Source organism: Phoenix dactylifera, chromosome 8 (genome assembly GCF_051530095.1).
Source record: "Phoenix dactylifera cultivar Ajwa chromosome 8, Ajwa_hap1_PhDact_Kaust_v1.1, whole genome shotgun sequence".
Taxonomy (NCBI): domain Eukaryota; kingdom Viridiplantae; phylum Streptophyta; class Magnoliopsida; order Arecales; family Arecaceae; genus Phoenix; species Phoenix dactylifera.
Genome location: NC_143197.1, coordinates 14,240,977 through 14,264,531, shown reverse-complemented (window position 1 = coordinate 14,264,531; position 23,555 = coordinate 14,240,977). Strand labels below are relative to the sequence as shown.

The 23,555-nt window shown below is 36.6% G+C and overlaps 1 protein-coding gene across 4 annotated transcripts in view; it reads left to right on the top strand.

Moving 5' to 3' along the window:
• The first annotated feature begins 6,200 nt into the window (after positions 1 to 6,200).
• The window catches only part of LOC103722450 (flowering time control protein FY-like), a 42,446-nt gene continuing 25,091 nt past the window's right edge, over positions 6,201 to 23,555 (top strand). The window contains exons 1-3 of one of the 4 annotated variants that reach the window (XM_088702874.2): positions 6,203 to 6,995; positions 12,180 to 12,271; positions 12,432 to 12,615. In XM_088702874.2, coding sequence (XP_088559000.1) covers positions 12,602 to 12,615 — 14 coding nt within the window. In that variant the 5' untranslated portion in view covers positions 6,203 to 6,995; positions 12,180 to 12,271; positions 12,432 to 12,601. Of the gene's footprint in view, positions 6,996 to 12,179; positions 12,272 to 12,431; positions 12,616 to 23,555 lie in introns of all 4 variants that reach the window. The other 3 variants (XM_088702875.1, XM_039117031.3, XM_039117032.3) reach the window with 3 other exon arrangements.

Sequence of the window (23,555 nt, the reverse complement as noted above, 5' to 3'; positions counted from 1 at the left end):
CATTTTTTTGGACAAAAATGTCCTTACTTTTTATAACTCTTAAGGATATTTTTTGTCTTTTTACAATCCCACATTAACTCACCTTCTCAACTTTTCAATTAATACTTTCTCTCTCCTTGGTATATGTATATATGTATATATATATATATAGGTATGTATATGTATGCATACATATGCATACATACATACATACATATCTATATATATGTATATACATACATACATACATACAAACAGATAAACATACATACATATATGTATGTATATATATATACACGTATGTATATATATGCATATACATACGTATATATATACATACATATATGTATGTATGTTTATTTGTTTGTATGTATGTATATATATATATATATATATGAGAGAGAGAATATTAATTGGGGGTTGAGAGGGTAAGTTAATGTGAGATTGTAAAAAGACATAAAATACCTTTAAGAGTTATAAAAAGTAAGGGTAATTTTTGTCCAATAAAATATAGGTAGATTGATAGCCTACCATAACAGAGAGTAGGTTATCAATTCCCTATATATACATATATATATATATATAATTTTTTATATTATGTTAAACAAAGCTAAAAAACTGTGTTTTATGTATCAGTACTGATGAACACAATATTTTGAAGATTATGTACTATGTATATAATTTCTTATATTAAACAAAGTTAGAAAACTATTGTATTATGTATTGGTACTAATGAACATAATATTTTAGAAAGTGTGTATCGATTTGCCTAGAAACGTGTATTAGCTTGCTAGATGACTAATTTGCTTTATATGTATTACCTCGCCATATAGTGTATACTAGTAAAAGGTATGTTTTAGAAGTTGTATATCAATTTATTTAGAGGTATGTATTGAATTACTACTAGGTATATATCAAAGTATCTTGCAGTATATATGTCACGCCCCGAACCCACAGCATAACAGATGTTGTATACTTGTATGGCGGACCATACAAGCATGTAAGGCTACAAATCATATCAAAACAATAATTCTTGAAAATTAATTTAGTAAACATCTTATACAAACAATTCTTACAATCAATTGTTTCAAAGTGACATAAGTCAATATGTGCTTAATTATTTATTCGAATCAATAAAATATTTTAACTAGTCTAAATAGTCTAACTAGAACTCTTAAAAAAATATATAAATATCTTCAGAAGATCTAGCACACTCTTCCAAGTCCCAAACAATCATGAATCTAGATCTAAAAAATAGAGAAAGAAAAGATAATAAGCTATACTAGCCTAGTAAGCAACATAATATCCCAAAATAGGGTCTAAGCATGCCAAATAAATAATTAGTTAAAGAGCAAGATATTGACTGAAAATAAATAAATTTTTGAAAAATATATATCTCTTTTGAAGTTTACTATTATTTTCATAAACTGATACAAGAAACTTAATATCAGGCTATGGCCACGTAATCCAGTGGCATAAGTCAAAATGCACAAAATGCCAAATACCACTATTTTTAACCATCAGTGGTTCGATGTCTAAATACTACTATTTTAATCACCGATGGTTCAGTGTCAAAACTAGTTTGTCAAATCACAAGTCGATAGGGCCAACGAATAATCTTCATTGGTGAGGCTAGATCATAGCTGTACTGAGAATACATACATATAAAACACATTTTATAATTTATCCAATCATATCTTTTAAATTTTATAACATAATATATAACATATTTTAAAATAATTACTATCATAACAGTAACATGCCTAATCCGTTTAACCAAGTATAAAATGAATATCATAATTAAATTTAATTATTATTTTACTAAAAATTCAGAAAATATACTTTGAAGCATTAAAATACTTAATTTTTCTTACTTCAAAATTCAACTTCAGTTAGATGAACCAGATTCACCTATTTTAATATTATTAATTTTATCGTTATCTTAGAAGCCAAACGAAGTCAAAAATTAAAATACTATTAGGGGCATGGCCTCATACCCCTAAATCAGAGTGGTCAAGTGGTGATGCCTGACTGTCTAAGTCGGTGTAAGCAAGGTGAACTTAACTGGTCAGGTTCAGACATAATTAGGTGGCTCAAAGAAGATCAATAGTGATCGAATTTCAAAAAAACCTGGCAAAAGCCGAAATAACGAGTTGGTCTACCGTCTAGAGTACAAAAGGCCTCCAAATTGGGTCAACTTAAATTCAAGTAAAAAGAAAAACAAGGCTTACACTAAGATCCCTGAGCCTACCTAGGGAGAGAAAGAGGAAGAAGAGAGAGAATCTTAGGGTAGGTTAAATCAGAGTCGGGTCTGGTTTTGGTTGTTAATAGCATGGATCATCCCTGCATCTAATCTACAAGCCAAAGAGGAAACAACAACTAGGGAAGTAATTTATTTTTTTAAATAAATAAATAAATCGGGATAAAATGGGAAGAAAAGAATACATAAGAAGAAGAAAATTGGGAGAAAGAGGAGGAACAGGAGAGGAAAGAGGCCAGGGTGCTGTTGGAGGTCCAGCAGCATGACCTTAGAGAGTTGGTAGTGATGGCCACTGTGGTGGTAGCCGGTGGAGGTGGCAAGACTGAGAAGGTCTTGGTTTGGCTCAAAAGCAAGAGAATGGAGGCTCAAATCTGGTTCACTCATCTTGTATTCACATAAAGGAGATAAGGGGGTTACCAAGTGCAATGGAGCTCGACCAAAAATGGTGGTTTTCAATAAGCTTTACAGTGGCAAGGCTCGAAACAAGGGAAACAGGACAGTAGAGGGCTTTTAGAGAGGGAAGATGGGAGTTCGGCAACTGCGCTCGACTGAAGGGGCTCAGAAATTTATAGAGATTTTGGGAGAGGTGGTAGGCTCGAATCAAGTGATAGTTCACCGGTTGTAGCGGCCCCCAACGGCCGGCAGCAGTTCATAGCGGGTCGGCGGATCCTTAGCAGCCATGTGAAATTACACATGGGTGGACACCTAAGTTGAATAGATAGAATTCAGCCTTGAGAAGAAAAACAGGCTAGAAAACTAATTCGAGTTAGTTTGTTAGAAGATCGAGGTGAATATACCAGTCTTAGATTCTCAAAAATAGAAGACAATATGGTAGGATAAATGAAGGAAGATGGCCAACATGAGCTATGCCAAGATAAGTTGAAGATTGATGAGGTATGATTATCAACCTAGTAGTTGTAGAATGATCGTACTTGTGCATAGCGGAGAGATGGTAGACGATAGTTACCAAAACCGTCAAGAGTGGAGACTAGACATGAGAAGTAACTATCAAAGTGGATAATATATTTGTGGATAGTTATTATGCATTAGTATAAATAAGTGAAATTGTATTTTATAAGGAATCATCGGCAATCAATCCAATCAGTATATCTTTATCTTTATTTTAGTCATTTATCATAGGAGGAGGCGTAACTTAGCTTTTTACTATAGGTCGGCGCTACACTCTTACCATAACTTAGTATTATTCTCCTATTATAGCCTAGCACTACATTTTGATCTATTTCCATCTCTTTTGAACGGTGGTGTGACAATCGCGAAAGTCCTTGAAGGTCAAGGCTCCTGGACCCATGCTACTCTCTATCCTCTATTCGAACCACCCCTTTCCAACTAGCTAGATGTCGGTGGCATGCTTGCATATGCATCCAGGCCTCGCCCGATCAAGCTTAGTGAGCTACCCTCTACCTCAACCAATCGAGCTCCCCAGAGATCCTGAGTTTCTTGACTCATCTAAAACTAGATGGAAAAAAGGCACCAACATGTACCATTAAGCAGATGTATTTCACTAAGGAGACATGCTTGGGAAGGCAATGAGGAGATAATTTTTGGATGGAATAGGTTCCATAGAGACCCTAGGGAGAACTCCAGTGGAGGTTGTTGTCTTCAACTGCAAAACAAGAGGTGAAGCTCGACATTGCTAGTGGCCAATGAAGGGTGGTGCCAGCATCGCTTGTGGCCAATGTAGGGTGGTGCCAGCATCAAAGGCAAATAACCAAGCATCATCATGTTGGATCCTGGTGCAAGCGATGGATGATGATGAAGGAGGGGTGGAGGATGTGAGCATTGGCAATCACAGCACTGGCTAGCTTGACTTAGAAGGTCGACTCAGTGAGCTCTAGGAATCGGGTGAGGATTGGCGTGAACTTAAAGTCTAGGTTAAGGAGGGCGGCAAAATTGAAATGTCGTAGTAGCTCATGGCATCATGTCTCTTCTCTTCTATTGATGGCTCTCTCTCCTGCTCTACTATCCTGGTAGGAAGGAGAAAGGAGAAGGGTTAGGCATAACAATGGTCGGAATAGAGAGAGCATTATGAGCCCATCCACCTCCAACTTCGAGAACCATGGCCACAACCACCATGGCTTACACGCGTTAGGATTCTAGTTTGGGCCTAATGGGACACTAACATTGCCCCCAAGCCCCTCCACATCTTCAAACCCTCCAAGCCTACTCGCCTCCTCTCTCTCCTCCAATGATGGTGGTGGTGCTCTCCTTGAGAGAGAGGAGAAGTTGCCCCTAAATTTTCCATCACAATTGCTCTTAGAAAGGTGCTTCCAAGTACCATCAAATCCACCATTTTTTTTCCCTTCATATATTGGAAAGGCCCATGGTCGGTGATTATGACGGGATCAAAGAGAGCTAATTGCGATCAAGCAATTTTAGTTCAAAAGTTATCCAGGGCATTTTATGTCTAAATATATCACGCGACCATTATACATGATGCAATCACATGAGTTCATGTGAATAGAAATGGATAGTGAGACTATATTGTATCACTTAATGAACTTAAGAAATCTAATTGAAAATCTTTAAACAAGAGAGTGGTAAGTGGAAATCGACTAAACTTCCAGGGTCTGTTATAATTTTTCCAAGTTTTAAAAAGAGTCTAATTGGCAGATGAAAGATGGATTTGTTTTTAAAAAATAGAGACTAATTGGTTTGAGATGTCTGGGACAAAAGATAGAGATAGAAATAAATAAAGATGCATATGTATTATATGTCTAACTTATTTTTTTGTAGATATTCATGAGAAAAAAGAAACTAAAAGTAGTCTGATCATAAAATTTGACAAATAAATCCAAAATGACATATTCCTCTTTCGCTTGGTAAAGTAAGTTAGTTATTATTTTCTATATGAATTATTTATAATTTATATAAAATAGAATATATTTAATAATATGATTAAATATGATAAATAATTATGTTAAATTATACAAATGAAAGCGAACTCTCAGAAACTCCTTAAAGTGAGCTGGCTATAAATCACTGGAAGTAGGGCTGTTAACGAGCCGAGCCGAGCCCGAGCCTCCGCAGGCTCGGCTCGGCTCGTTTCACCAACTTCCCGGCTCGGGCTCGGGCTCGGGCTCGGTACCGAGCCCAGGATTGGGCTCGGGCTCGGGCTCGGGCTCGGGCTCGGGCGGCATAGCTCGGGCTCGTGCTCGTGAAGCTCGTTTGCCCGAGCCCGAGCCCGAGCCCGAGCCCGCCCCATCCCCAGCCCCATCCGGCCATCCCCGTCCCTGTCTCCGTCGACCGTCGGAGAGAAGAACGAGCAGCCGCCAGCCGAGCTCAGTTCCGGCGGTTCGTCGGAGATGAATGAAGGAAGGAAAGAGAAGAAGAAGAGAAGAAGGATAGAAAGAAATTAAAAAAAAGGAGAAGAATGACTCACCTTCTTCTTCTGAGACGAACGAAGGGCGGCGGAGGGAGCTCGGATCTGGAGAGCTCGCGATCGTTAACAGCCCTAACGACCGGTGCCTTCTTCTGAGACGAACGAAGGGCGGCGGAGGGAGCTCGGATCTGGAGAGAGGGAGAGGGAGAGACGAACGAAGGCGACTCAGAAGAAAGAAATAAAAAAAGAGAAGACGCACCTCGTCGGCCGGTGCCTTCTTCTGAGACGAACGAAGGGCGGCGGAGGGAGCTCGGATCTGGAGAGCCCGCGGTCGTTAACAGCCCTAACGACCGGTGCCTTCTTCTTCTGAGACGAACGAAGGGCGGCGGAGGGAGCTCAGATCTGGAGAGCTCGCGAAAGCGACGATCGCCGGTGGAGGAGTCGGCAAAGAGGGGAAAAGAGAGAGGGGAGAAACGGAACCGAGCTCGGCATCGGCGGCGGAGGGAGGCAGCGAGTCATTGGCGGCGGAGGAGAAAGGCGAGAGGGGAGGGGAGGAGGGGAGGAGGGGAGGGATACCCGGAAGAGGGGAGGGGAGGGCACCGGAAGCTTCTGGAGAAACCCAAAAGAAAGGAGAAGAAAAAAAGAAAAAAAAAAGGAGGAGGTGGTCAGCCAGTCAGGTGGGAGGGAAGGATTAACGGATTGGGTTTGGATTAACGGGCTAAGTCCCAACCCAAACCAATCCAATTCGATTTTGGAGCTCTCTTTTGGGCTCGTTTGGGCTCGCGAGCTGCTCGGGCTCGAGCTCGGGCTCGGGCTCAGATTTAAACGGGCCTCATTTTGGGCTCGGGCTCGGGCTCGTTTGACTAACGAGCCGAGCTCGAGCCGGGCTTTTACCGAGCCGGGCCCGAGCCGAGCCCGAGCAGCTCGGCCCGTTTGACAGCCCTAACTGGAAGTGACCCAAACTAAAATGAGACAAATTACAAGATACGGCTGTCTTGATCAAGGCTTGCCGTTGCCCCTCTCCATCCAAATTCACATTGTCACGTGCTTTCCCACTTGGACTCCGTCTTCCCGCCCCAATCCATAAAAAATCTCCAGCTAATCTCTCTCATTCCAATTTCCAAGTCTCGCAGAGCAGCCGATAGGGCACGTCGAATTCTGCTGCCAGTCTCCCGTCTCTTTGGTTTCTTTTCCGTCGCCTCTTCCACCGGAGTGAAGGACTCTTCAGCCCATCCTTCCATCGATCTTAGGGTTAGGGTTTGGATTTGGGTTTGGAGGCCGCAACTGGCGGAGCGATGATGTACGGCGAGCAGCAGCCGGTCGGGGATTTCCCCAGAGGGCCATCCATGCGGCAGCCTTCGGCGTCTTCCACTAATCTCGTTCCCGAGTACCAACGCCCTCCGCCCCCCTACGAAGGTACGATCCAGGAGAAGAAAACAAATGATAAAAAAAAAAAAAACGTTTTTTCGTCTCAGAATTGATAGCTGTTATTTTCATCTTCGTTTTTGTTCCTGCTTTACTTATACGCTCTTTTTGTAGCTGATTGTTTGGATTTTGGATGTGTATTACTATTTGCTTGTTTTACAAGTAATTGATGTGGATTTTGGATGGCTTTGTCAAACATAAAAAGAAAACTTTGACCTTGGGATGAGATGAGTCGATCAACTAAAATGTTGAAACTCATAATTGTGTATCACTTACTGCACCGGAAGCAAATTGTGTAGACTGAGCATTGTAGCCTTGTACTTGCCTTAAGGATGATTGTGTGTAGGTTTTACAAATAATTTGACGCGAATTTGGGATGATTTTTTGAAATATAAAAAGAAAAATTTGATCTTAGGATGAGATGAGTTGATTAGCTAAAATGTTGGGAACTCATAATTGTGCGGCACTTACTGCATTAGAAACAAATTCTGTAGACTGAGCATTGTAGCCCTGTAATTGCACAAGGATGATTGTGTTGCATGTTTTACAAATAATTTGATGTGGATTTTGGATTTTCTTCAAATATAAAAAAAGAGAAATGTGATCTTGGGATGAGATGGATTGATTAACTAAAATATTGGGAACTCATAATTGTAAGACACTTGTTGCACTAGAAGCAAATTATGTAGACTGAACATTGTTGCCTTCTAATTGCCTAGGGATGATTGCATTGCATGGTCTACAAGTAAATTGATATGGGTTTTGGATTTTTTTTTTCAAACAAAAAAAATTGATCTTGGGATGAGTGATCTGATTAACTAAAAGGTCAGGAGCTCATAATTGTGTGCACTTGTTGCACAAGAAGCAGATTCTATAGAGTAAGCGCATTGTAGCACTATAATTGCGTAAGGGTGATTGTGTTGCATCTTGCATGAGAAGCAAATTGAGTAGCCTGAGTAGTGTAGCCTTGTAATTGCCTAAGGATGATTGTGTTGCATGTTTTACAAGTAATTTGATGCGGATTTTGAATGGTTTTTTTGAATATAAAAGGAAAATTTGATCTTAGGATGAGATGAATTGATTAATTAGAATATTGGGAACTCATAATTGTGCGGCACTTGCTGCAGTAGAAGCAAATTGTGTAGATCGAGTATTGTAGCCTCATGATTGCCGAAGGATGATTGTGTTGTATGTTTTACATGTAATTTATATGGATTTTGGTTGATTTTTTCTAACACAAGTAGCAAAATTTGATCTTAGGTTGATATGTATTGATTGGTTGGGAACTGATAATTGTGCAACACTTACTGCCCCAGAAGCAAATTGTGTAGAACAGCGTAGCCTTGTAATTGCCTAAAAATGATTGAGGTCGTATGTTTTACAGGTAATTTGATGTATATTTGGGATAGTTTTTTCAAACATAAAAGGAAAGAATTGATCTTGGGATGAGATGAGTTGATTAACTAAAATGTTGGGAATTCATGAGTGTGCAACACTTGTTGCACCAAAGCAAATTGTGCAGACTGAGTATTGTAGCCCTGTAATTGCCTAAGGACTATTGCGTTGCATGTTTTGCAAGTAATTTGATGTGGACTTTGAATGGTTTTTTCAAACTGAAAAGTAAAAAAATTGATCTTGGGATGAGTTGAGTTGGTTAACTAAGGGTCTGTTTGGCATTGATTTTATTTTTATTTTTCTATTTTTAGAACAAAATTACAGAAATTGAATAGAAATCATGTTTAATACTTTTATTTTTTTCTATTTTCAAAAGTTATTTCTATTATTTTCTAGAAAAATTGAAAGCGAGAAATCCTTACCTTCAATATTTTCAAAAGCAATACATTCATATTTTCTACCACCATCACCAACTCTACCTCCACCTCCATCGTTATTGCCTCCCTTGTTGCCGTTGTTGCCATTCTTGCTGTTGTCCTTGCCGTCACACCATCATTACTATCATTGCCATCTCCGTCATGCCACCACCGTCACCACTATCACTGCCACCACTGTCACCACTGTCACCACTATCACTGCCAGGGTATGTCGTACCGGCCGGTACGAACCGGTTTGGACTGCAACCGGTACCGGATCAACGCGGGATCCAGTATTGGAAGTTTTTATTGGAAAACTTGCCGATATGACTACCGTACCGGTACGGAGCCGGTACAGACCGGTACAGAACCGGTATATATCGGTCTGGGCTGCCATCGGTACGCCGACTAGTATCGGTACGGCGGATCTTGATCATTGCCATTGCCACCTCCACTATACCACCACACCATCATTATTGTTATTACCTCTGCCACATCATTGGTGCACTAGCCACCACCATTATTGTCATCACTGCCACCACCATCTTAGTCGTCTCCACTACGCTATCGCCACCATCGTGGCCACCTCCGAGATGCCACTAGCTCTTGCACACCTCTGCCTTCGCTGCTATTACCATTGCCTTCCCCGCCATTTTCATTTTCTTTTTAAAACATGATTGATTATATGAAACATGTTTATATTTTTAGGAAAGTAGAAACATAAACATAATTTCTAGTTTTTTGTTTTTTAAAATAGAAAACTAAAAGTGATGCCAAAACAACACCTGAAATGTTGGGAACTCATAATTGTGCGGTACTTGCTGCATCACAAGCAAATTATGTAGACTGAGCCTTGTAAATGCTTAAGGATGACTTTGTGGCATGTTTACCATTAATTTGATATGGATTTTTGGGATGGTTTTTTCAAACATAAAAAGAAAAATTTAATCTTGTGATGAGATGAGTTGATTAACTAAAATGTTGGGAACTCATAGTTATGCGGCACTTGCTGCACAAGTCGTAGAGGAGTCATTGAGCATTGTAGCTTTGTAATTGCTTAAAGATGATTGTGTTGCATGTTTCAGAAGTAATTTGATGTGAATTTTAGATGGTTTTTCCCCATGGTTTAAAAAATTGCTGAGATGGGATGGTACTTGATAGAATTGGTACCTTACAGTTCTGGCATGAAATCGACACTGGTGTGGGTGTCAAGATGCCTAAACAACTGTACCAGTACATATCAGCTTTACCAATCTGTCTTGATCCGTATTGGTGCCTAGTGGCTATCGTATCAGTGGGGATCAAGGTTCGCCATCTTGGTACTGGGCCCCGTACCAGTGCCACGCTAGCACAGTGTTGGTATGGTACGATACATAATTTTTTTGGTGTATCGAGTGTCGGTACACCATCCGTACCGGGTATTGGTACCGAACTGGTATAGTACGTTACATTCCATACCGCCTGGTTTGGGTTAGTATGGCATACCATCGTTGGGACCAATGGTTCTTCAATTTTTTGGAGTCTGTCAGTTTTGGTAAGTACTTCAGTACCAAAATCATATCCATTTCCGCGGAAAAATAGTATTTAAAATCTTTGTTTTCTCAAACACAAAAAAGTTGATCTTAGGATGAGATGAGTTGGTTAACTAAAATGTTGAACTAATAATCATGCAACATTTGATCTTAGTAGCCTTCCAATTGCGTAAAGATGATTGTGTTGCATGCTTTACAAGTACTTTGATGTGGATTTTGGATGGTTCTTCAAAAAATAAAAAGAAAAAATTGATCTTGGGATGAGGTGAGTTGATTAACTAAACTGTTGGGAACTTGTAATTGCGCGGCACTTGCTGCACAAGTAGCAGATTTCGGAGACTGAGCATTGTAGTCTTGTAGTTGCTTCAGGATGATTTTTAAATTGTGGAGATTCATCGATATTTTCTATTGAATGTCGTGGTCAGGACAGTGGTTTTGGGACATGGAAACTGCTTGCTGTTTTAATGTGTTGATGTGGAGGGTTTAGGTAGGTTATTGCACTTGGGCCTAAGATATTAAGAGTTGGTTTCCACTTAGGCTTAGTTTTTCTGGTTTGTTCTTTGCCTAGGAGGCTTACTTTGACATACCAAAGCTTGCTGTCCAACTAGTATTTTCATCTCATTGGAAGGCCTCTTCTTTGGAAGCTTATAAGGAAATTTCTGTGCAAGTACTCCTATGCTGTTTGGAAAATATCCCCACCCTGTTAACATTACCTGTGGGCAAGACTTTAACAAATGATACATAATAAATAGAATGCTGAAGGCAGTTGGATTGTTAAATATGAAAGTGCACCAGAACAATGTGCTAGTGCTACATGAAATGATGTACATTGTTAATCATTTGCTGGTGTATAAAATAGTATGACATTGGATACACCCTGATAATTTAACTTCTAAAGCTAAGATTTCTTTCTTGGGGTTGTGGTTTTCTATTAAGTTGTGCAAATTATCTTGTCTTCATATCCTATTTTTCTTTTCTTTCCTAGATTTTCTCCCCATAAACCCCTTGATAAATCTCTACCATTATAATGGGAAAGGCCTCTCATGGTGTCTATAGCCTGTAGGCACCAGTCTCTGTACTGTATCTATGTCATGCTTTTGTAGTCCATATCACCTGAACCCTAAAGTAAACCCAACTGTCATCTATAAACATTTACTTTATCAACAAAACACCCTTTGGTTTGGTACTTGCTCTCTTTTAAGGTAAAGAAGCATGAGATATTACCAAGTTTTTGATAACTAGAAGGTTAGTCTGTTGCAAATTGGACAGCATCACCTATTGACAGGAGGCTAACCATGGAATCTAATAGTTCAGAAGGCATGAAATCCTCCGCATTTGCAAGAATAAGGGCGATAAGATGAAAATTGAGCCTTAGGGAATTGATGTAGACAGTTTCTAGTTTCACCTAATAACAAATGTAAATTCTTCATTTACTTTTTTAATATTTTTCTCATTCAATTGCATGCATTTGTTCACCATGAATACCTAGATACTGGACTTGGCTGTAAGCAAATCCTGCTGGAGTATGACTTCCTGGGGTGTGTTCTTATCTTCAATGACTATTTAGTTAGTTACTCATCAACTAGTTTTCCCTCAGTGCTTCTGTACCAGAAATTCAATTTTTCACTGCAAGTAAAACAGTTGACTTCCTGTTCTAAAGAAGTTAATTTCTTTTATACTTGTAAATCTCTAGTTTTTCATAGTAGTGAGGGTGCGAATTGTGAATTCCATTCCTTTTTGGGATGATTGTAAAATATTATCTTTGCTTTTGCTAAATTAGGATCTCTCTTTTTCTTGTTATTAAATGGTGTGCTCTCTGTTTATATTCGCAGCCCATGGAGACAGTTTTGCTGCTAAAAGGATGCGAAAGCTTGTTCAACGGCGAGCCGTGGACTATACGAGCACAGTTGTTCGATATATGCAGGTAATATCTACTAATTGATTTTTACGACTTCTAAATTTATGGTACAAATTTTGATTATTAACTTTTAGACCTTGATTTTCATGCTTGCTCACATTCTTTATTGCATATTACTTAATATATGTATATGCTTTTATCACATGGATTTCTGTCATTCTTCCAGGAATTGATGGACCCTTTATTTGGCAAAGGAAGTTAAATTCATCAACTTCTACTGAGGAGCAAATTGTTTTTGTTTCAGGCTTTAGGGATTTCTGCTGTTGAACCATGAGAAAACTTTACCAGCTCAATTTAGTGGATATTCATGATGACCTGAAACTTTCTTGACTTAGCATGGCCTCATTTGTGTGAGAAGCTTTATGCTTGCTGTTCAAAAGTTGGTTTTTCTATTAGTTATAAGGTCCATGAAGTGATCATTGACAAAAAAGAATGACAAGTTCTCATCTCATGGAACCACTGGAGTGATGCTATAAAGATTTGTGCCTGTATTTCACATTACAATAAATATTATGACTGGAATGGGCATTGTACCTGAGATCGTAGTCCATTGCTGGGATGCAGTTTTATGCAGTGGTAAAGCTTGTGCAAAAGTTAGCAAGTCTGGTGCTGTGAAAAGTCCTGGTTGAATGGTCTATGTAACACTTCACAGCATGGTCTGCCGTGTCGGTCCGTACCAGCCGGTACGTACCGGTCCGGCCTGGGACCGGTATCGGATCAGCATGAAATCCGGTACCGGTAATTTATTATTGACGAACCGGTACGGGACCGGTACGGACCGGTACGCCACCGGTTCGGACCGGTACGCCACCGGTACGCCACCGGTCCGGGACGCCATCGGTACGCCGACCGGTACCGGTACGGCGGACCTTGCTTCATAGGTTACAGAATTGTTGGTAGGTAACGGACTTATAAAGGAGAAAATGTTTTTGACCTTGAAGGAGGGGAGGAAGGAAAGAGGGTGGGGATGAATTCTGTTTTGTCTATACTGGTTTGTGCTGGTGTTGATTTACCAGATAACTGATTTTTGGATGGTTTCCCATGGACTTGTCATACTGGCTCAACTGGCCTTTGATCCAACAGGTTCTACCAAATACATGCTCATACTGCTCAGTCCAAGCTAGTTTAGGCTGTTAGAGATCTTTAAGGCTGATTAAGTGTCACCTTGAGATTTAAAGCATATTTTTGGATGATAAAATCATGCTTAGATCATTTTATTGTTTTTTGTGTCCATTCCGGCATCCAAAGCGGAAGAAGGAAAAATAGCAAAGAGGTTCATTTAGAATATGTTTATGCTTTTTCTTTACTAATTTGATTAAGAAATCATTCTACAAACTATGAACATAGAAGGGTAACGATTGAAAAGTCATATGTTGCCAAGTTTTTTGATATTAGACTTACTAGATACTTGCTATAGTTAAAGAGACACCTTAGATAAGTTTATTTATCTTTCATATAATTAAATGTGTAATTTTACTTAATATTCTAATTATTATTTTGTTATAAAAATTAGTTCCAGATTATGTAAATGCTCAAAAACATGTTCATCACATGCTGATTGGTATGATAATTGTCAAAACCTATCCGATATCATGTACTAGTGGTAATTGGTGCGATATGTACTAGCCATGAGAGAGATGGTGATTAATATTTTTATCGAAATTCTTGGTGGGGAACATTACGCCTTGCTTTTCGGTTTGCTAAACACAATGAACTGCCTGGTTTTGTGTTTATTGAACTGAACAGGTAGGGAAATGAGTCGGTTTGGCTATATGGTTCAAGATGGTACAAACTGGCCCAACTGCTGTGAACCAAGTAGAACCGCGTGGTTCGGTTGATGTGACTCAGTTCGAGTCGGTTTATGCCATCTCATGACCAAAAGGAGAGGAGGAAACCATAGGGTGCTATTCTCCTCTCTTTTCTTCAAAAAATTGTGAAGGGAAGGGTGGGTTTTGTGAGAAAAAATCAAAGAAGAATACTGATTTGTTAATTTTTAGGTCCAAATCCAAGCCAAATCAGGTATTATCCTCTTCCTCCTCTTTATTCTTCTCTCTCTCTCTCTAATTTTTTACACCTAAAATAGGCCAAAAATTGATAAAATCAAGAGAAATTATGCTCAAAATTTTGTATTTTGGCATGATTTTATGATATGTTATAGATCTAAGGATGATCTATGTATTAAGGAGGAAATCATGATTTTTTAGTTGGTCGTTTAATTTTTAGATTAAAAGTATATTTTTGGTTTAATATCAGAATAAATAAAACAATGCTTAAAGTCAAGAGAAATTATGCTTGAAATTTTGTATTTTAGCATGATTTTATGATATGCTATAGATATAAGGATGATCTATGTATTGAAGAGGAAATGATGATTTTTTAATTGATCGTTTAATTTTTAGGTTAAAAGTATATTTTGCGTTTAAATATCATAATAAATAAAACAATGCTTAAATTTTTTTAAAAATGTTAATTGCATATTAGTTGCTATCTTATATTGATAGCAAGGTCTGCTGAATCGGTCAGAACCGACCGGTTCAGTCTATACCATACTGGTACCGGCCTCCACCGGTACGGTATAACCATGGAATTCGATTTTTTGTCCGTACCGGTTCGCACCGGTACTCATGGGGAAGAAGAAAAGGAAGAAGAGGAAAGAAGAGGAAGAAAGAGGAAGAAAGAGGAGGAAGAAGAAGAGGAAGAAAGAGGAAGAAAGAAGAGGAAGAAAAAGAAACTTACCTGTCGCACTAGGCCTCGGGCCGACCTCCTCCCTTAGGCCGACGAGGATCATCTGTGTTGCTTGCGGGAGAACGGGGAAAGAGAGGAGAAAAGAGGAGAGAGGGGAAGAAAGGAGAGGAAGAAGAAAGGAAGGGTAAAAGAAAAGAAAAAAAAAACCATCCGTGCGCGGGGCAGTGCTCTTGCGCGGGCGCGAGCGGGGAATCGCTCGCGCCCTTGCGCGATTCCACATGTGGTTCTCCTCGCCCATGCGCGGGGCAGCGAGCCCACATGGCCCCGCGTGGGCATTTAATGCCACTATATAGCTAAAATGCGGACGTGCACGTGCCTGTGCGCGTGCCTCGGTTTTTTTTCTTTTTTGGTTGGCCGGTTCGGTACTGGCTTCAACCGGTACGTCGGTTCGGTCGGTTCTGCGTACCTTGATTGATAGTAATTTGTTTAAATTTAGGTATAGTTATGGCTATGTGAACTAAGCTTAAATGCAAATAATTTTTAAAATTAAGGGATAATTAAGACTTATCCGTGGGAAGAAAAAACATATGTACTACACATGATAGGGTTCTATGATAGTCCAAATTAAAACTAATTATTTAGATATTTTAATGTTAAATATTAATCTTTTTATTTAAAATTAAAAATATTTAAAAAATTATAATTTATAAGAATATAAAATACTAGTATTTTTTATGGATAATGCAGAATGATTTTTTTGAAGTAATTGAACTATTTCCTGCATTACAAATGCAAATTATCTGATTTTTGAAGCATTTAATAACTTAAAAACTAATTACTAATTCAACAAAAATCATGAAAATATGGTAAGAAATGCATAATTTTATAAATTATCACATATACTAGGTGCATTTATATCATAAAAGGCATTAGTTTATCTAAAAATATTATAGAACTTTGTTTATTTTGTTGTTGAAAACACTTACTATTGTTTTGCTATCAGCTCTATTTAGATAGCCAGACGATGTTGAATGCTCGAGGTGGTTTAGGATGTGGCGCTACTGCAGTTAATGATATAGTAGATGGTTTAGAGTTTTTGGATGTCCCTGGATCCTCATCGTTCACTAGGTCCTATTTTGCATAGCCAGGATATGACCCATATGTATATCCTTCATCCGAGGCATCATATTCGAGTGGCTACTACCTCCACTGCATCAACCAGATTATGGATCATATTGGTTGTTGTGATCTTCTCTTAAATGGGAGTGCGATGGCTAGCTCAGTGTTAGACAAAATATCAGTATTGGGATGGTTATCCAAGATGCTCAAATTATTTGATGTAAGGGTGGGTGTATTTGGGTTGTAGTCATTCCAAGGCCTCAACTACGAACAAGATTCCTATGTCCACAAGTGGCATAGATATTCCACAAGGGACTAGATGTTGATATGTATTTTGTAATTGAAATTAATTTGATGTATGTATTTTCAAGCTAAAAAATGTATTGTGTATGCTTAATTATTATAGATGTGTATTTAATTATTACAATTGCTTCCATTAAGCAATCATTACCAAGGTTCGCCGTCTTGGTACCGGATCTTATACGGGTACCATCCTATTATAATGTTGCTACATTTGGTACCTGTTGCCCAGCAGATACAACCCAAGAGGGGGGGTGAATTGGGTCTTTTAAAACTTTTCAATTAATTAAGCTAAGTTGTATAGATGCATAGTGGATTTTAAACTTAGCAACAGTTTGCTTCTAATCTGATCAAAATTAAACTATCAAGCAGCGGACTCAAAAAACAATTAGTCTAGATTTTTCCAAGCAAGCATTTCAATACAATGTATCTTAATGCAGTTTTATTAAATGAAACTTGATTAAACAATTTGAATATACTTGCAACTAAAGGATGCGCGGATAAGAGTTAAGCAAGCAATTCAATTAGATATTTATCTAAGTAAGTGAGGTAATTAAACAATGAAAGAAAGCATCACAAACACAACAAACATATAGTGGTTCGGTGCACCCCAACACCTACATCCACTCCTCAAGACCTCTTGGGAATTTCACTATAATTCCTCAGATTACATCCGGTTGTTTTACAAGCTCACAACTTAACTTGTTGTTTTCACGAGGTCACAACGAACTCGGTCGGTTTTTACAGGCTCACCGACTAGAACCAACCGATTGTTTTTCCGGGGTGACAATCAAACCCAGTTGGTTTTTCCCGGTTCACCAACCACGACCTTACACCATTGGTTTTTTGCTTTGGCTCACCAACAAATCTTAACCCCTTGATTCAATCCCTTGATTGAATCAAGTTACAAGATATTAGAACAAGGGTTTAAAACAAATACAAGCTTCTTAAACAAGCAGATATAACAATGTAAACAATTAGAGTAAAGAGAAGAAGCCCTCAACCAAGTTTTGCAAATGAAGGAACTCGGCTTCTTCTTTACTTGATCCTCTTCTGATTTCGCACGAGGTAGAGGATCACTGAGGCAGCACACAGTTGGAGAGGAAGCCTTGGGATTCATTCAGATGCTCTTCTTCTCTCTCTTTTGCTTTGAATGACCTTTTTGTGCTTTTGGGAGGTTTCTCTTAAAATCCCTTTGAAATCTCTTCCCTATGTGTTCTCTCCCACTTCTTATCTTCTCCCCTTTCTCTCCCCTTGATGTTATAGCTTTAGATGGTGTGGGAACAAAAATCTAGCCGTTAGAGACAAAAATAGAGCCGTTGGAGTTGAGAAAAAACTAGCCGTTATGCCTCCCAGCGTGCTCGAGTCGACTCGGCTGAAGCAGGAGTCGACTCGTGAATAGGAGTCTGCCCGGCACTGTAGCTGGGAGTCGACTCGACTGTAGCTGGAGTCGACTCGAGAACTGTAGCACTAAAAACTACTTTCTGTCCTGACTGAGAGAGACGGCTCGAATGAAGTAAGAGTCGACTCGGCACTGTAGCTGGGAGTCGACTCGACGTAGCTGGAGTCGACTCGAGCACTGTAGCGCTGAAAATCAACTCTCTGTCTTTTTCTGCGGGAGTCGGCTCGTGAATAGTAGGAGTCGACTCGAGCACTGTTCCTTGAAACTCCAGAGTGCCAGAGTCGATTCTGAACTTTCAGGAGTCGACTCGAGGACTGTTCTTTTGAATTTTTCTTAGAGTTTGTTCTTCCAACTTGAATCCTTTGAACTTGAACCTTGGGCCAATGCAGCATGGCTTTCTTCCAACTTTTCTTGAGAGCTTTTGAGGCCTTCTTGTATTTTTCCAACTTGCTAAGTTCCTTGCAAAACAAATTATCTTTCTTCTTGCAACACAAACATTAGTAATTATACTTCAAGGTTTTGTGATCATCAAAATCAATCTTTAAATCAATCTTTGGGTCAGCAATCTCCCCCTTTTTGATGATGACAAAACTTGGAGTATATGCAATATAAAATAGATTTTGTTCTAGAACTAATGCATAGCTAAGTTGCATGAAGTAGAAAACATGCATATTTAAAATATACTTCATGATAATGTTTTAGATTTAATCAACTTAACGTAATCAACACATAAAACATTATGAGCATATACTCAAATATTTCTTCCCCTTTTTGACAACATCAAAAAGGTTGCAAAACAATGAAACATTAAGCGCAAAGTAATAAACTAAACTTAGATATTTCTCTCCCTTATTGTACTCTGATTTTCAGTCAATGCATGTCGAATTATTGCATGAATATGAATGAAATAACTCAAGGCAATAATGTCAGAACAAGATTAATGAGCATGTATCAGAGCCAATTAAAATGATTTCAGAGCAAATTTAAATGAGATCACATTGAATTTGATAATTTTAACATTCTTGTAAAGTTCTTTTACCCCTCTTTCAAAAAGAATAAACTCGAAATTATTTGGCTTTAAGAATGTCATCAGAATCAAGAATGAAAAGTTTGGCTTTAAGAATAATACATTTGAGATACGAACCAAAAGAGACCTTTAAATATAGATTCCAAAGATAGTTTTCAAATCAAGTGCAGGTGGAATCTTTTTCAAGTTAATTCAAGAAGTGTCAAGAATGATATTCAAAGAAAGCACGAATGGAAATCCAACCTTCCTCCTTTTTTGAAAGATCTTTAATAACAATTATGAAGGCTTGTTCATTTAAGATCTTTTGCCCAATATATTAAATATATAGCAACATGAGAGCAATCTAATCAATTTTTTAGAGTATAATATCAAAACTTATATACTCGAAAAATATAACATCATGTTGGATCATTAATTCTTAATGACTTTAAAGTTCTTTTATGATATAACAATATTGTGGCACAAATACCAAAACATGAATTCATGCAATTTATGATATATCTTAGAGCATACAAAAAATGCAAAGCTTTGAAAGTTCTTTTAGAGCTCTTTTAAAGACTTTCTTTTGCTCCGTTAAAGAGAATAACATCAAAATCAATTAAAAGGAATTGGCACAGGATAGAAACTCTAAAGTGCAAGCTAATTAGAACTCATTAGTGAATTCCAAAATAGATTTTCTAATAGAGACAGATAGAATTCATTTTTTTTAAAATAATTTTCAAAACAGCTGATTTGCCAATTAGGTGCATTTTAAAATCTATAAATCTATCACATATAGTAGTTACTTTAAATTTGTGTTTATAAGAGATACTGAAGGAAATTTAGCTCTATACATTATTCTCCCCCTCTTTCATTAAACTAGAGGCTCTTTTGATCAACTGTTTGAATTGCAATTTGGTTCATGATTGATGCATAAGATATATTAACCAAAAAGCCTCAAGGTGTATCATAAAGATTTTCAGATTTAAATTTCAAATGATACATATTGGAGGGTATTAGGATCATTTCTCATTTAGTACTCTTTCTCTCTTCTTTAGTTATAGATTTATGCGATTAAGTTTCATACGATCTCTCCTCCTGAAATTTTCTTTCTCCCTCTTAATTGAGCATTCCATTTAGGAGTTTAGAATTTGAAGATAATTTTCAATAAAACATTCAAATTGTTAATCTTGAAAATATGTTTTTTATAAATTTCAGCATATTTTCAATCTTAACCCATTGAGAGCATATTTGCAAGTATCAAATCATATTCATTTGAGATAATAAACGCTCTATAGAATTAAACTCAAAGTATAGGCTATATATAACTAAGACAAGTAATGGCAACACAAGGAGGTTCATCAAAATCAATTCATAAAATATTCAAGGTATGCATGATATAATGGTGACTTTTGAATAAGATGCAAAATCTAGAGAGACTGATATGTCTAAAACTCTCCCTCAAAAGATGCATTCTTCTTTAATCATTCTTTTTTTTTTTGTTGAATTTCAGATTTTAATGATAAACGTGAATAAAACTGAAATTCTATGATATCAAGAATGTAAAGTGATCTAAAGTTTTTCAAAATTTATAGCAATCACTCTTTTTCATCTTTCAAGAACAAGTTATGCTTCCTCTTAATCTTTGAGAAAATGTACTGAAATATTAATTAGAAAATAATTCTTTTGAAGCTTAATTTCTTTCAAAAGCAATTACATTTTCTTTCTTTTAAGAGTCATTTGAGTGAGTTAAAACATTTTTAGCTTTAAGATCATTCACTCTTCTTTAAAAAAGCTTGTTCTTTTAATGATAGAGGCCTTTAATAATGTAGAAGAGAAAACATATAGATGATCATGGAAGTGTATATTTATAGAACTCAATTTCTTAATCATAGTTTCTCAGCAATGTATACATGAAGCACAATAAATCTTTTTAATATCAAAATAAAATCATATATTTAGAAACATTTGTTCGCAATCAAGATTATTGAAAAATACATCTTTTAGACCAATTTTAATAAACTTATAAGATAGAAAATGATATGTTTTAGATGCGTATCGGAGCAAACAATCAAGGCATCAAAATTATTCTATTTAAATAAACTTTCCTTATATAATTATGCACTGATTTCATCCTTAAGGTGTGTTTTCAAGTGATTAAAACTTGATTTGATTCTTCTTATATACTTTCATTTACTTTGTCATTCATTTCCTCATCATTTTTTTTGAATATCTTTCCTTAACCAATTAATGAACATTTTGATTTTGTTTTTTGTTTTTACTTTCTTATGCTCTATACTCTATTTGCTCCCTATGCGGTAGAGTTGGAAGGGGCACGAGGTATTACCACTAGCCTCCCTCTTGTGCCGTCCCTAATATACCCTATATCGAATAGTTGGATCAAATAGTGTCGGATACTACCACTAGTCTCCCCATTGGCACCATTCCTATGACGAGCAATATAGAAAGGTTAAAATGTTCACTTCAAACTCCCCCTGTTTAAGTGTAATTAACTACGGATTTTATCCCTTCCAAAAGAATGCTCACACAAGTTTCACAAATGTGCCGAATATATTATGCTTGTTTTGCTTTTCCTTAAGATTGGAGTATTTGCTTTTACTTAGATTTTACTTCCCTTGAATAATGTTCATTTTCTCTTCTTTATCTCTCTCTCTTTGTTATTCTCAAGTAATTTACATGAAAGAGCAGAATAAAGAAATAATCTAATGTATTATATACATGTATATCATGCAAACAATATTTTCATATTTTCATTATGCTTAAAGATTCATAACTTCTCACAAGTTATTTTAAATCAAAATTTTAAACATAAACTTGTGTATTTCATGGTTATGACATAGGCAAAGATATATTTTAGTTTGAGCAAACCATGAAACAATTTCTAAAAGCGTAAGTCAATCCATACATATATAGACATGATATTAAGAAATTAATAATTAAAGATTTTAATCATGCCACAATAAGATTTAAGTTATTGACTTTGCTCAGCTAATTTATGAGAGAGGTATCTAAAATTATCGATTCATTCTGCATTCTTCAAGTCAAATACCTACTAGATTTCTTATGTGTGAACTTTTGGCTGAAGAAGGTCCCCTCTCTTGTTTGCATGTGAATGTTTATTGTATCTTACGTGGAGGCGTCCTTCTAGTTAAAATCTCTCATTTTCTTGCTCAAGGATCCTGCATTATTAACAAAATTCTTTTCTTTCTTGAAAGAAAGTCATTAGTTTCTTCACGATACAAAACATTCATACAACATATTTCTTAACTAGATGACTCAACATAAGATATGACAATAATTGAATGTTGAGTCATTTTATTCAAGAGATTGCCTAAATATAAGCAAACACATGTCACTTGAACTAAAGAGATAGTTTTATTAACCAAGATGGTTCAAGGACAAGCAAGTGAGGCAATAGGAAGATTCATCAAAGGTTAAATCAATTTCTTGTTTTCAGAATCAATTTAGCTTAGATTTTATTTGCTTAAGATAATTATCAATAAGACATGCTAGCTAAGTTTTAATCAAATTATCTTAAACAGTTGTTTCTATCGAAATTCAGATTATGATTCATTTGTTATCAATAAAATATGATTCATTAGAGTTAGATTGAAATCTTGCACAAGGGCACATAATGAGCATACAATCTGGTCTACTAGCTATATGATAAAATAATTATTCTGTCATGCTTCAATACAGCTTTAAAACAATAGATCTACCTTGCTCATCCTTTTCAAATTCTACAAGATGGGGTCATAGACATACCTTCATGCCAATCTTCTATAAGAGTTTTTTTGTGGACTAACTTTGGTCAATGAAGATCCCCTTTCTTGTTTGTCTAAATTTGAAGTTCGAGAGAAAATGTTAATTCATTCATCATACATATTTCAAACTCACCTTGCATGAGCTTAGTAAAATATTCATATAAATCTTTATTAGTAGAACCAAAAATGATGTCATCAATGTATACTTTGAGCAAATAAGATATCACAAATTCTTCTTTTTGATGCATAAATTTATCACTATTACTTTATATCAAAAAGTTACTCGAGCTTTTATATCATGCTTTTGGTGCTTGTTCCAAATCACATATTGCTTTATCATATTTGTAATGAGTTTCAAATAAGGTGGTTATTTTACATAAATCTTCTTTAATGAAATAACCACATAGGAGTGCATTCTACACATTCATTTGACAGAATATAAAGCTCATAAAGCAAGCAAATGATAATGGTGATCTTTACTTCTAATCATGCAAGAATTTCATCAAGATCTATTTCATCTTTTCTTGATTGAATCTTTTAGTAGTCACCAATTTTTCTTCATTAAGTGCATTTCTGAAAAACTTAATTTGGTTCTAATTATTAACAAGTTTTTAGATTTTATCGGCAAGATTTCAAATTCTATCTCTTTCAAAAATGATTTAGTTTAACTTGACCAATTATAATCTTGTTCATTCTTCTTAAGGTGTTTTAGTTTCAGATTGTTATATGTAAGCAAAAAGATTAACCATATACATATATAATCTGATTTTAGTGACTTGATGAAAGATCATTAGTCTCATAAAGAATAAAATGAATTGATATTTCTACAACTAGAATCTTTTCATTGAATATTTTATATGCATTGCTTGATGAATGATACCCAAAGACAGAAGTATCTTTATCAGATTTGGCATTATTTTCATAAGAACATTATCAAGCATAACATGTACGACTGAAAAATATGAAAGATATGCAATAGTTTATTTTCTATTT